This window comes from Leptidea sinapis, chromosome 8 (assembly GCF_905404315.1).
Source record: "Leptidea sinapis chromosome 8, ilLepSina1.1, whole genome shotgun sequence".
In the NCBI taxonomy this organism is placed as follows: domain Eukaryota; kingdom Metazoa; phylum Arthropoda; class Insecta; order Lepidoptera; family Pieridae; genus Leptidea; species Leptidea sinapis.
In genome coordinates, this window is record NC_066272.1 from 1,041,644 (window position 1) to 1,055,341 (window position 13,698).

The following is a 13,698-nucleotide window of genomic DNA, read 5'->3' on the forward strand; positions in this document are numbered from 1 at the left end:
GATGGTTGGATTGATCAGGGGTTCCGGTAGAATAGTTAATAATTACCAACTTATAGACTTTAAAAAAAACAAATCGAATACAAATGTTTGAAATTAAAATACAACGAAAATGATAAACGAAACTAAAATAAATAAAAACAAATATTAAAGGTCAGTTTATATAAATTTTTTTTAAACTTTACAAAATGAAATGGGTTTTTGTTTTACTATTCATTCACAAAACGAGAATAAAGTCTATTTTAAATAATAGTTCTCAACTGATACTTACTAGGTACTACCTATTACATGTTATTTTTATTTAAAACAAATTTAAAATAAAAATATTACAAATTGTTTTTAAATTTATTGTTTGCAGAAACAGTGGTATATCAATGTATCAATTTCAAAGAATCCTACAATTTTTTTAAAACAATATCTTTACAATTACATTATTATTTGATTACATAAGTCTAAAAATTTCACAAGCCTTTAGTAAATTTGTGTGTCAGTAAAGCGACACTCACACAGATAAATCTATGATTACCAATAAACTAGCAATAAATCCAATGACGTTCTATATAAGGACATTTCATTCGTAGTCTGATAACTGAACGGCAAAAGTGTGCTTAAAGACAATGTAAAGAAGGACACTTTCTCCTTAATCGTGTGTCAACTCCTTCTGTCCGAATTAAATCTGAAATGAATAAATGTTTTACATTGCTGCTTATTTACCAAAACTATTTTAAACAACTCGAGTGATGCGGCAATGTATAGATAAAGCAGACGAAGCTTAAGCTCTTATGTTGTAATTTGTGGTATGTTCCATACTTTGGCCTTATTTTTATACGACGTGATTTTTCTTTATTAAGTATAGAATGTCATTGAATAAACTTTTTAATTTGGCAGTTATTATTTGGCATTACCATAAGTATGCATCCCTACTATGTGGTATTACTTGAGCCAATTTTGAGAAGTCTGAATGTATCCAGATACCATACAAGTCAAATAATTTTTTGATATTATGTACGCTTCTAAGAATATAATTATGTTTTACTATTTCAAAGTTCTCATTGACGAAACTACTATTCTATCGTAAGCAAACAAAATTTTAAATATAATTTTCCCAGACTAAAAGTATAAAATGTTTATACAATTACAAACAAACAGAACAAAACGATATCTTTTAGAAGAGTTACACTCGATTTCATTGTCAAATGAGCGGAAAATGAAAAGGAAAAACTCGTTGACCTGAAAGCCTAAGAAAATGAAATTTTTCTGTAAGATTAATTACGAAAAGGAAGATTTTGGCATTGATAGAACTCTTTAGTACGATTTCATCTTAAATTGTTAATTATTTTATTTACTTTATATTCATGTTGCAAACCGTACAAGTAATTCAATGTTTTGATGATATTAATTATAAATGTATAAAAATAGTAGTCGAACTAAATACTTTACGTGTAACTATAAAGTTTCTGTAAAGTCAATGAAACGTCGGAATGAATAAATAATAATAATTTTGCTTAAAAAAGTATGCAAAATAATTATAATTTTATATCTTGATATAATTAAATAACGGGATCCACTCCGGGAGTGGCGGCATAAGAGAAAACTTGAACATTAAATTTGTGCATTTTTGAATATTTTGGAAAGGTAGGGAATCATTTCGCACAAATTGCTTTGTTTCAGTATAAAACCCCTTAAAAAACTATTATAATGAACTTAATATAAAGTACTGATTGATGTTATCTAAGTTAAGCTAACACACTTATCACAGAAACAAAGTTTGAGTGTACACCATTGCTTATACCAAAATTATTCCGATAGAAAGAAAACACCAAAATAATAACAAAGTTCGTAAATTAATTAATATCTAGCCCATCGCCTCACAAGTAGCAAGTTAGAAGTAAGAAGTGGCTAACTTGCGTAATCTCGGCGGGGACTGAGAAGTTGGGCTGTCATGTTGCTGATTAGCTTTTTGCGATACTTATCGAAGATAAATTGCCGATGGATTCTCTTCGATCGAACTGGAAATTTATCTTTACAATTATGATTTCTCGCCGTAATAATTAAAGTTATCATAAAGGGCTATATTACTTGCCATAACTCAAAACAAATAATCAATTAAATTAAACAAAGCATTTAAAGGCAATCTTTTAAAAAAATTACACAATTAGTTTTGCAACACAAAGTGATTTTTAAAGGTTTATCTTTAAACTATTTATGCCGATTTTGGGGCGGATGGTGTCGTGTAGTGAAAAAATTATGACAAAAAAAGAACCAACTTCAAAAAACTATTCCAAAGCAATAAATAGCGGATACTCGTAGGCACTAAAAAGTAAAAAAATATTTGCGTATTTATCTAATAATTTTAATTAAGTTACAACTATTAATAAGAACCCCGACATGGCCCCGATTTCGCCTCTCGCCTCCTTACGTCGACAAAAAAACACACGCGCGACACAAGCAAATCTCACCTACAACTATGTATGTTGTTAGTTACAAACCCACCTTGGCTGACATTTACTCCAAATATAAAATTAAAATGGTACCACACGGAAAGCAACGGCTTTCAAATAAAAAGAGAATCATCAAAATCGGTTCACCCAGTCGAAAGTGCTGAGTTAGCAAACATAAAAAATATACAGTTGGATTTGAGAATCTCCTCCTTTCTGAATTCGGTTAAAAGTAGATTCTATACGGCAATCGCAAGTAAATATTGCCCCTTAGGCGAAGGTTACTCGTGAAGAAAGGTGATGGTAACTGTTTGTATTAATTTGACAGAGTAATTCACTTTATTATTGGTTCCTGAGTTCCAGTCAAGTAATAAAAGATATCCTCACCATTATCATTCCGTGATAACGTAAGACCTAACGCAACTCGGGAAATGAAGACCTATGTCTTGTAGAGTTGAAACGGTTTCCCGAGGACGGGAACGGGATATAAATATAGATTTAGAAACCCTCCAACACTGCCCTCAAGTGACTAGCGTTTTTTCTTTAAGCTTAATTAAATTTTATAAAAAAAATTACATGGTAAACTTTTTCATCTCATGAACCAACACAATTGTTTTTTTTTTATTCTTAGTAATGAATTTATATGTTTGTTTCCGAGTCATGGATATTTATGTGTATATTTTTATGTTTAAGCTAGTATATTGTATAAGATAAATCCTTTTGTTGCACCCATAGTACACCGTATGCCGTGTTTGGGGCAAGATAATTTTAGTGAAAGTTTGTCAATTTTATTATTATAATACTTCGATTAAATAAATATATAACCATAAAACTTTTTTGAAATCTTTCAGTCGACACACGGCAATTGAACATAGCAAAAATATTTTATGATAAAAAAAAACCAACAACGTACTCCCTCTGGGGAAATCAATCAATATATATATCCCGGGTTTGATAATGCAAATCAAGATCTAATTAGTATCAGGGTAACACATTGTGTCGCAAAGCCAATAGGCACGAAATTAAATTCAAATTATAGTATTTATAATCGTATCTATTTAATTACTGACTTTAAAATTTTGTTCGAAGAATTAAGATTAAATATAGTCAATATTTTTCTATCTTTAGGCTGTAATATTTTTTTAAATATATACCTATGTTTATGCCTTTAATCGTTTATAAGACATATTTATTAAGTAATACAATAAAAATATGAAATGCTTCCGGTATTACATATTTGCAGAATAAATAATGTAATGTTCGTCTGACCACGGTAATGACTCGTAAAGGAGAAATATGAGTAGCATAAAAGGTATCATAAAATACGCATTGTAGTTTATGTTTTAATTTCTGGAATTTATAATTTTGTAGGTCATTTGCAGCATACGCGGTCTAAAAGATTAGACAATTAACTGATGTAGATACGGCGCGACTAGTATACTTTAGTTACTTCCATAGTATTATATCCTATGGACCCTATGGTATATTGCTATGGGGCGACGCAGTCGATAGTAATACAATATTTGTACTGCAGAAGAGGGCTATTCGCGCTATTTATATCCTAGGTCCTATGAAATTAACATCTTGACTGTTTCTTCTCAATATATTCTCGATGAGATAAGTATATAGGCACATAAGTGAATTTGCTAGAAATTGTCATAACCATAATGTTAACGTCATGAACAGACATAAACTTATAATGCCTACGACTCGGCTAAGTCAAGTTGAGTCTTTTTTGGGGCGATGTATATGCATATACAACAAGGTCCCAGAAAATGTTCAAAAAAAATGTATTACGATATTCAAAATAATTGTTAACAAACGTTTGTGTGGTAAACGTCACTATAAAATAATTCCTCAGGCTATTAAAGAAAAAGTTAAATTTTTATTGTAATTGATATTACTTTGTTACCATATTTTTTATAAAAAAAAGAAGCCCGCTGAGTTTGTGATCGACCGTTCTTCTTAGGTCTGAGGCTTTATTTTTAGAATGGTTGGTAGTTTTGACTTTTTTTATGGAATAGGAGGACAAACGAGCGTACGGGTCACCTGGTGTTAAGTGATCACCGCCGCCCACATTCTCTTGCAACACCAGAGGAATCACAAGAGCGTTGCAGACCTTTAAGGAAGGTGTTCGCGCTTTTTTTGAAGGTACCCATGTCGTATCGTCCCGGAAACACCGCACAAGGAAGCTCAGTCCACAGCTTTGTAGTTCGAGGAAGAAAGCTCCTTGAAAACCGCACTGTGGAGGACCGCCACACATACAGATGGTGGGGATGATATCCTAACTTGTGGCGTGTCGTGCGAAGGTGGAATTCGGCGGCAGGAATCAAGTTAAACAGTTCTTCGGAACACACCCCGTGATAAATGCGGTAGAAGACACACATTGAAGCAACGTTCTACGCAACGCCCAGTGATCCAGCCGTTCACAGAGCACTGGGTCCCCGACATTTCGAGCTGCTCAATAAGTCACATCCTATGTTGAATAGAAATATTCGAATTTGAATTTTTGTGCAGTTCTTAATATCTTCCACATGTCAATATGGAACCAGAATGGATTTAATAAAATAGATTTAATTACAATTAAAAATTTAATTATATTTTTTTTTCCTATTAGAACAGTTGTAAGTTTATGTAGCTAACAACTTTGTTGGGTTGGTTGGGTATTAATTAGTATTATATTATTATTTATATTATAAGTCAGAAGTTCAAGGATTATGAAACTGGAGTTGAACAATCACTTTTATATAACATTTCCTTGGAAAATGCAATTGAAGTGACAACTGAATTAAAGACTAACAAACATCTTTTATTTCGTACAAATGTGCATGAACGTGTGTGGCTCAGAGGACAGAAAACTTATATTCAAAACCACTTCTTAGGTTAAGCCATTGATTCAGTCAACGAAGTATCGTTGATAGCTTAAAGAAGTATTACCCAGTAGGAACGCGTTAGTTAAGAGGGAACAGCGTACAGGACGCTATCAATGGATATTGCTCAGATTGATATAAGCCAGTCAACGCTGGAGTTCCTCAAGGTCATGTGCTATCTCTTACACTGTTTTTCCTGCATATTGTCAATGATATGTTGGACACCTCCAACATGTATTGTTATGTAGATCACAGTGATAGAGATGCTGTATATACGAGCTATCCAGTTCTCTTTCAAAAATATATTGAGCAGTGCCGGAAGAAACTTCTAATCGACTCTCGTGAGAATGTCGCAAAAGAGGATGAAATGTTTGTTCAATTTAACCCGAAGAAGATTCAAGTTTGCTGGCTTACCACTAAAAAACCCCATATATCGTGGTCATCGCTCTGTACAATATTGCTCTTAATAACTCCTATTATCGATATTCTGGGTCTTGAAATCTCGAGTGATTGCCAATTTCATGTTCATCTAGAAAAATATAACACTTCTACTGGCCCACAATGTTGTATTTAATTGTTGCAACACAGAGCTGCCCGAATTGTCAAATCGCGTTGCGTAGAGACGTAGCTCCGTAGATGGTTATTTTCCTTGGTTGGTATGTGTAATATAAAGCACTATGTATTATTCGGGAGAAAGTGCGACCATACTTTGTTTGGTGAAGACACTATCGATAAGTTCCCCTAACACTTCGATATAAATATTCTGTTAAATTTCAATAAATCCAAAATTCGGAGCGCCATCACAATTGCCTTCGTCATTACTAGCCCCATAATTTAATTAGCTCCGACGCCATTCAAACTAAATTACATTATTGTTTGCGTACTACTACTTGACGGGAGAAAATGGCAACTTAATGGTGCACATTTGGCTGGTAATCTGTACCATAAAGTCTCACACTTGGAAACCTACCCAGTCGGGTGCTAAGTTCACTCTCTAAGAAGTCGCTTACAATATCCCTTCGATAAACAAAAATTTTACTATTATTTCCATAAAACTGTTCATAATACTAGTTGAATATAGCTCAAATAAAATATAAGAATACAAACTTCTAAATTCATGTCTACATTAAAAAGCAACGACACGGAAATTCGCAACAGGATTTAGCGGCCCAATTCTCTCGAAGTTTAATTGCAAACGTTACTACTTTCGCGTTTCACCTTTTTTCTTTTTACTCCAGGTTTTAATTTTTAATAAAATTTCTCAAGTAACATTTGAAAATTATTTAGTAGGCGTACGATACGATTTCGAATTAAATTTATTAATATAAGCATTCACTTAAAATTTAGGATGAGTTTGAGAAGCACTTAATAGAACTAATTAGGACGAAGCTTGTTAAGGATCATTAATGAAATAATAATATTGAAGTCATAATCAAAACAACTCTGAGAATAACTGCTTTGTATTTTGATTTCAACAAGCTCATCAATCAAATCATAATTATTAGTATCTTATGTTCACGACCCGTTGTTCTCTTGAGAACTCTTTAAAAAGTTGAGCATTAAATATAACCAAATAATAATTTCGTGATGACGGATAAGTGTATGACACATGTAAACTCAATAATTTGTTATGTTTTAAAGTGATAACCCTCACTTCTAAAATTAATACACGAATAAAATTTGAAAACAATTTTTTTATGCGGGATGCGGGACTCGAGCCCACGGCTCTAGAACACCAGAGGTATTAATCCTAGAAGTGAGGGTTATCACTTTAAAACATAAAAAATTGCTTAGGTTTACCAGAGCGACATCTCAAGTCAATTTCCTAATATGCAAATATTGGGGTTGAGCAGGTTATTAACTGTAAAGTAGATCCTGTAGATGAAGCCACATCCTGAGAGTTGAACAAAGCATACAAGATTATATGACGATACGTCACTCGAACGGTTAGCACAGTTGGTAGAGCACTGGCACGGAACGCCAGAGGTCGTGAGTCCAGTCGCCGGTGTCCCGCAATGTTCATAAAATTTTCTTTACAAATTTTATTTGTATAAATGAATATTTGAGTTCAAATTTTCATTTAAAACATTCGTTTATGTATAACGAGCGAGCGCCTGCGACTTTTTTCGCTTATATATTGTTATTTATTTTATATTTTAGTGAACTTTACTTTTTATTTGTGAATCGATCGGAATGAAACACTAGTCCAAGGATAGTACTGAAAGTTTATTCATATCGTTTTAGCCGTTATTGAGAGTAACGTGCTCAAAATAGAACGACATACAGTAAAAAGTAAATACTTTTGGCCTCGGTTACATAAGTCGAAGTTTATAGAATAGTAAATGTTAAAAGTTTTAGTATATTATTCTATGTCTATATACTTTCCATTATCATGGTAACAAATTTGAGAATCACTAGATGCTAGTATAACTTTGACAAAGCCCATTGTTACTACGTAATACTGTAAGGGTCATGACATTGATGCTTTGTTCCCAGTTGAGTTGTACTACTATTAAGTAGATACTAGGTATTCGTCTTGTTAATTACATTAGCGTGTCTGATTTTCGATGATAATATATTATCATTTAATTGGTAATTATGAATGAAATTAAAGTTCTCAAAACCTCTTCATTTACGTTATAAGAAGCACTTGTAATCTACAAAGAGCGAGATGTAATACTCTTACGGTGGCATATATAAAAATCATCTTCGAAGTTATAAAGCATTTCAATGAATAAGAATTTCATTTGATTGTAAGTCATGGCCGGTAAAAAATTATGAGTGACACTGAAATTGGGCTAGGAATCCATATATTCCTTAGTCCATATTCCAACACGACGTCTCAATTACGTCATACATTATTAATTGTAGTGTTATCTCTTTTACGAACAAGACTCCTTCTGGAAAACTCACCTAATAGCACCCCACTAATGAAACAAGCATCTATGGCAGATTGCTTATAACATCATCCACATAAGGTAACTTAGTTACTCGAATCATTAAATCCTACTATATTGCTAAAATGATCAATTTCTAGAGGCTTATACAGGAAATTGTTATGATAATAAATCACGAAAATATAAATGTTCAAATAAAAAAAAAAACATTTAAGTTAAGACCTTATCAACAATTACTCACTCTAGATGCTCCTTGTAGATATCAAATTCCGTGAAAGTTATCTCTACAATCTGGTGTGGCTGAGCGAGGAAAGTGTAGAGAAGACAGCGAGAGTGAGGGTACGGGTGAGGATAGTCTGGACTGCTGAAGGTGCCGCGTGTCTTGCCATGAGAAGACGTGAAACGGATGCACGAGCAACCTGAAAAAAATCTACTGTTAAAAAGATTGTTATAGAATAGTCATTCTAGATCATTTTTACATTTTAATACCAGTAGAACTAACTATATGTGAAGTACAGTATTTTCTTTGATTATCATTTAAAAGGATTAACACTTAACTTTTAACACTTTCAAAGGATTTAAACGCGTGTAATTGTAACTTTGATTTTATTTATTTGATTTTTGCATAGTAAAATAATAAAAATATAATAAAAACGTAACTTTTACGCAATAATCTAATGCAAGTACAAAATTACAATTACTCGCGTTTTAATACTTTCAAAAGTGTTTCATATAAATATACGTGTATTGTTTGCCCGGGCAGTACTGTCATAGCATGCCTTTTAGGATCCGGCTGAAAGTGAGCATTATCTCATAAGCCATAATAGAAAGACATAAGAAGTTTTAAGAGAATTCGAGAACTATTTCTGCTATAACAACAAATAATAAACGGAAATTGGCGAATTTAAAAATTGCTTTCTGATCTGATTTCAACTTCTGCTGAAATATGTTCGAAGCTCCAAAAAATTGTGGCATTTTAGTATGCACAGAAATAATGAAGAATAGATTAAAATTGGCCGGAATAAATCATTACTTTCGTGCAAGAGCACTTCCATGTCTTAACCTATCGAGAAGGCAATATTTATTTTTCTCACTTTCAATAAAATTTGGTTTGAAATAGTTAAGTGTAGTGACCAGTTACGTATACCCAAATATGGCATAATTAGTAGTTTTATTTGATAATGAAAGTGCCCTTAGCATGCACTCGATTTTAATTTGAGATACAAAAAAAAATGAAAAAAAAAATATTTATGAATGAGAGCAATTTGAAGATTAGGGGAATTTATAAAATGAGCTTTAAGTACTTAGTACAATTAGCCCATTGTACTGAGTAAAAATATCTTCAGTAATTATGAAAGAAACTTTTTGTACAAAAACTTTCTTACCTAGATTTTTTTTATTTTTTTTTATTATAAGAATTATTCGTGACATTTTATTTTAGATTTATTTTATGATTCTCGAGTTTATCTTAATCATATTTTTTCCAAAAATTATGTTGTAAATTTGCTTACGACATAAGGGAACTAAAGTATCATAATCAGAGAGCATGAAACTTACTGATTTGTTCATTATCTTAATGATTTTCATATTATTTAGTTGTATTAATGTAATAGCAGTACATTTATAGGAATCAAATATTGATTGCCCATATCTCATTGAAACACAAATAAATTTCTTAGAAATATCTATATTATTTGTTAATTGTGTAGTTAAGTGAAAAAGTTTTATTTCCAATGTCGACAGACTACAATATGCGATCTATTTTATTTATATATTATACGTTATATATTTTACGTTATATATTTTACGTATTTTTCACTTAAACTTTAAACTTTAAAATTCAACTTCAGAACATAAAGAGACTGAACCATACCGAATTCAAACATAGTATAAACATCATACTAGAATTGTGTTTATATCAGGGTTAAGTGGTAGCCTTAAATACTGTTACCAATGAAAAAAAGTAAACAAAATTATCACATTGTGTTTAAAACCTGTCATTTAAAGCTAAGTCCACATAGAATTAATTCGGCAAAGGAAGGCACAGCACGAAAGAGAAAAGATATAAATGGCGAGACTTAGAGTTGTTCTTTGTACGTAGACAGGGCTGTATAGGAATTTTCGCCTGATCTTATCTCAATCTTAATCCGCTGGATTGTATGCTTTGGTGAGCTTTAGAGAGTATGGCAATTCTTAACGCCATAATGATTTGGAGTCATTAAAACAAACAGTAATGAATTTTCCTATTTAGATTGTTTTTAAATTGATGCTTCAAAGTTTAAAGACCAAAGTGTTTGAATAAGTTTGATCATTTTAATGTTATTATATTAATATAGAAACTGGCGGTTACTACAGTTATAAGTGTGGCAGTAGAACAAAAGTATATTTCCTTCATTACAATATTTAGTGCAAGATAAGTGATGTCTAACGATCGTGCAACGGAATGTGGATTGTAAGAAATTATTCAAATATATTATAAATAAGGGCTTTGACAAAAAAATAATTTATAATAAAATCACACCGACTGACCATGTTTCAACAGTGAAAATCTTTTCATTAATAAAAAAGATATTAATGTACTTTCGTTCATATATTGGGTCAGTATTATTTTGATCGAGCCCCTCTTTTTACTCGTAGGAAGTTTCAGGTCTTTTTTATGATACACTAAATATTTCTAGCAAAAATCTTCTTTATTTTAGATTTTTTTTTGTTTTCTAATTAAATTTTGGCATATTCTAACTTTAACATCAAATTAATAAAGCAGGCGGCTGCCCATATTTTTTATGGATTTCGGTTGAGGATGTGTTGTTTTATCTATTGATAGTACGTTGGTTATTACCAACTTACAATATTAATACCAAATTACAATATTAAGACGAAGTTAAAGAATATAATATATGATATAGCTTTTGCTTTGACGTTTGTGTCTATTTAATTCGTATTGACCCCCAATAAAAAAACCTTATGGCTAACTTAGTGTTTTTACTAAATAGATTTAAAAGGATCAAGTATTTTAGCTGACATAAGTGAAGTCCCTGTAATGGTAGACTCAGAGTATAAAATTTTAATAAAAGGTCTGACACGAGACGGGCTGAAATCCGGGATAATAACCAACTGTAGACTAGGAAAAAGCATTACACGGCCGTCATTCATATTTTATTTGTAGCCGAGGCACTCTCGGTTATTAGAAACTTCTGGATTTATGTCACATGTGCGCGTTTCAAAATGCTTTCTGTTATTTCATGTGGCTCTTTTAATGTTCAACGCAGGGTCCACTTATCTATAAATAATTACATAAGCATCGGTGGTGCAATAGCTTGACTCTCAGCCCGGAGGCCCGAGTTTGATCCTCTCCCGCCACGTACCAATTTTTTTCCAGATCTCGTAAATAATTATTTAAGTTTTCAATTTAATAATTAATTAAGGCAGCAAAGCTTTTGTGATTACTCTGGACACTCTGTTACAAGAGAGTGTGTACCGCGGTGATTACATATTATCAGGTGAGCTATATACCTAGTCTTGCTACAAATAAAGTTTCTTTAATACGTAAATATAAAACAATTTCAAATATAAAAAGCTTATTCGAAGTGGTGTCTATTGGCTGCAGTACAGTCCTTTAAACGTTGAGGCCAGTTATCAATAGCAGCACGTACTCTTTCCATGGGAAAATTCTTCACTGCCAATCGCACCGATTGTTTTAGGGACTCCAAATTATCATGGCGTTTAGAGCAAGCCGTACTCTCTAAAACTGACCATCCATAATCCAGCGAATAAGGATCGGGACTAGACGACGGCCAGTCTTCAGCTCTGATAAAGTCGGTCGGCGTCGAGTCTTGCTGAAAGGACCATTCTTGGTTATTGAACATGGTATTGTTAAGGGGCTTCACAACCTTCTCAAGAATGGTATCTTGATACACTTGTGCCGATGTTTTGATACCTTTTTCACAAAAGTATGGCTCAGTCACTCCTTCATAACTAATACCCCACCAAACCATCACTTAGATTGGATAGTGCCCACATTGCACTCTGTCGACAACTTAATAATCAGCTTATTTTTTGAGTTCTCATAAGAAAAATGAAATCAAAAATGACTACCTAAAAGTCAATCCAATTAGTAGGACAATATAATGTTGTTACAATCATTGTCATTTTTGAAGTCGGTGTCAGCCAAGGTAGGTTTATAACCACATACATAGTAATAAGTGAGATGTGCTTGAGTCGCACCCGCGACCCCGACGTGACGCGACACGAGGCGAGCGGGTCCACGGCAGCAGGACAACTATTCCAAAAATAACAACAATTGTAAATACATGATATTTATAATGATACCACGGATTGGGAATGGAGCGACCGCCTTAGGCTTTACAATAATTTGTTTAATTGTACGATATTACTATGTAAACATAATTATGTATTTTTTAATGAAAAAAAAAGCCTGCTAAGTTTGTTGCGCACATTCTTCTCAGGTCCGTGGCATTCTTTTTGGAATGGCTCATAGTTTTAGACTTTCAATAAGTGATGTCACATCCTATTTTTTATAAAAATGTTTGAATTTGAATTTTCGTTATAATACAGAACTTAGGCTTAAAGAAATACATATAAAAATTCCAGTGACTTGGAAAAAATAATCATATCATACAAATATTTACTTACAGGGCCTTCAAGATGAGGAGTCGATAACGTCTTCAATTCGTCCATAGATCATAAACTAAAATATTCTCAAAGTAAAAGGTATTGAAAGTATTTCTTCGCAGCTTAAACTACCGCAAAGAGCACCCAACCCGGTAGCTCTGAATGAAATAAACTTTTATTGGTCTGGATAGTTCGCTTCCAATATTATTAGTTATTCCTAATAGGTGAGTATAGGTACTTCTACGTTATAGCGTTCACTAAATTGAGCTAATTCTCAAATCCACTGTCAATGAATATTCACGTGCTTTCGCGTTTTGATTATCTGTTATATAATGCCGGGTATTATCCGGGTTTGAGGAATCGCCAAACAATATTCTAAAGCTGTTTGCAAAGGAAAGTAATGTGCTATGAAATTTTAATGCTTCAATAGACCATTCTCGAGATGGTTTGAGATCACGAAATGTTAATGCTGAGGTACTAATTAATTTATTGAAATTAAATAGTCATTATTTCATCATTTAGTTTATATGGTGGAAGTAGGTACTGCATTGCTCCACACGATCTGACAATATTTAGAAAATTTAATAATGTTACCTTTTAAGTTAAAAAGGTTAACCTTTGTTCCTTTACTAAAACTTTTAACTGAATTCAGAAAAATGTTGCTGCAGCTTCTACTGAATCCCGTTTACTAATGAACCCGTGTTTATTAAACCCGGTAAATGGACCAAAGTCACAATACAGGTGATAGAATAGTGATTTATACCTACGTCTGGGCGGAGCGCTAGGGTTGGTACATATAAGAAGATAGATCACGTGGACGGTGCGGCGCAGCTAATTTTACACGGACAGCTCTCAGTCTCAGTG

At 32.6% G+C, this 13,698-nt stretch overlaps 2 protein-coding genes across 2 annotated transcripts in view; both read right to left on the reverse strand.

Moving 5' to 3' along the window:
- Nucleotides 1-13,698, reverse strand: part of LOC126965630 (suppressor of lurcher protein 1) — a 353,858-nt gene that overhangs the window by 257,289 nt on the left and 82,871 nt on the right. The window contains exon 4 of the mRNA XM_050809301.1: nucleotides 8,444-8,621. Coding sequence (XP_050665258.1) covers nucleotides 8,444-8,621 — 178 coding nt within the window. The remainder of the gene's footprint in view (nucleotides 1-8,443; nucleotides 8,622-13,698) is intronic.
- The window catches only part of LOC126965631 (NADP-dependent malic enzyme), a 282,485-nt gene that overhangs the window by 968 nt on the left and 267,819 nt on the right, over nucleotides 1-13,698 (reverse strand). The window lies entirely within an intron of this gene.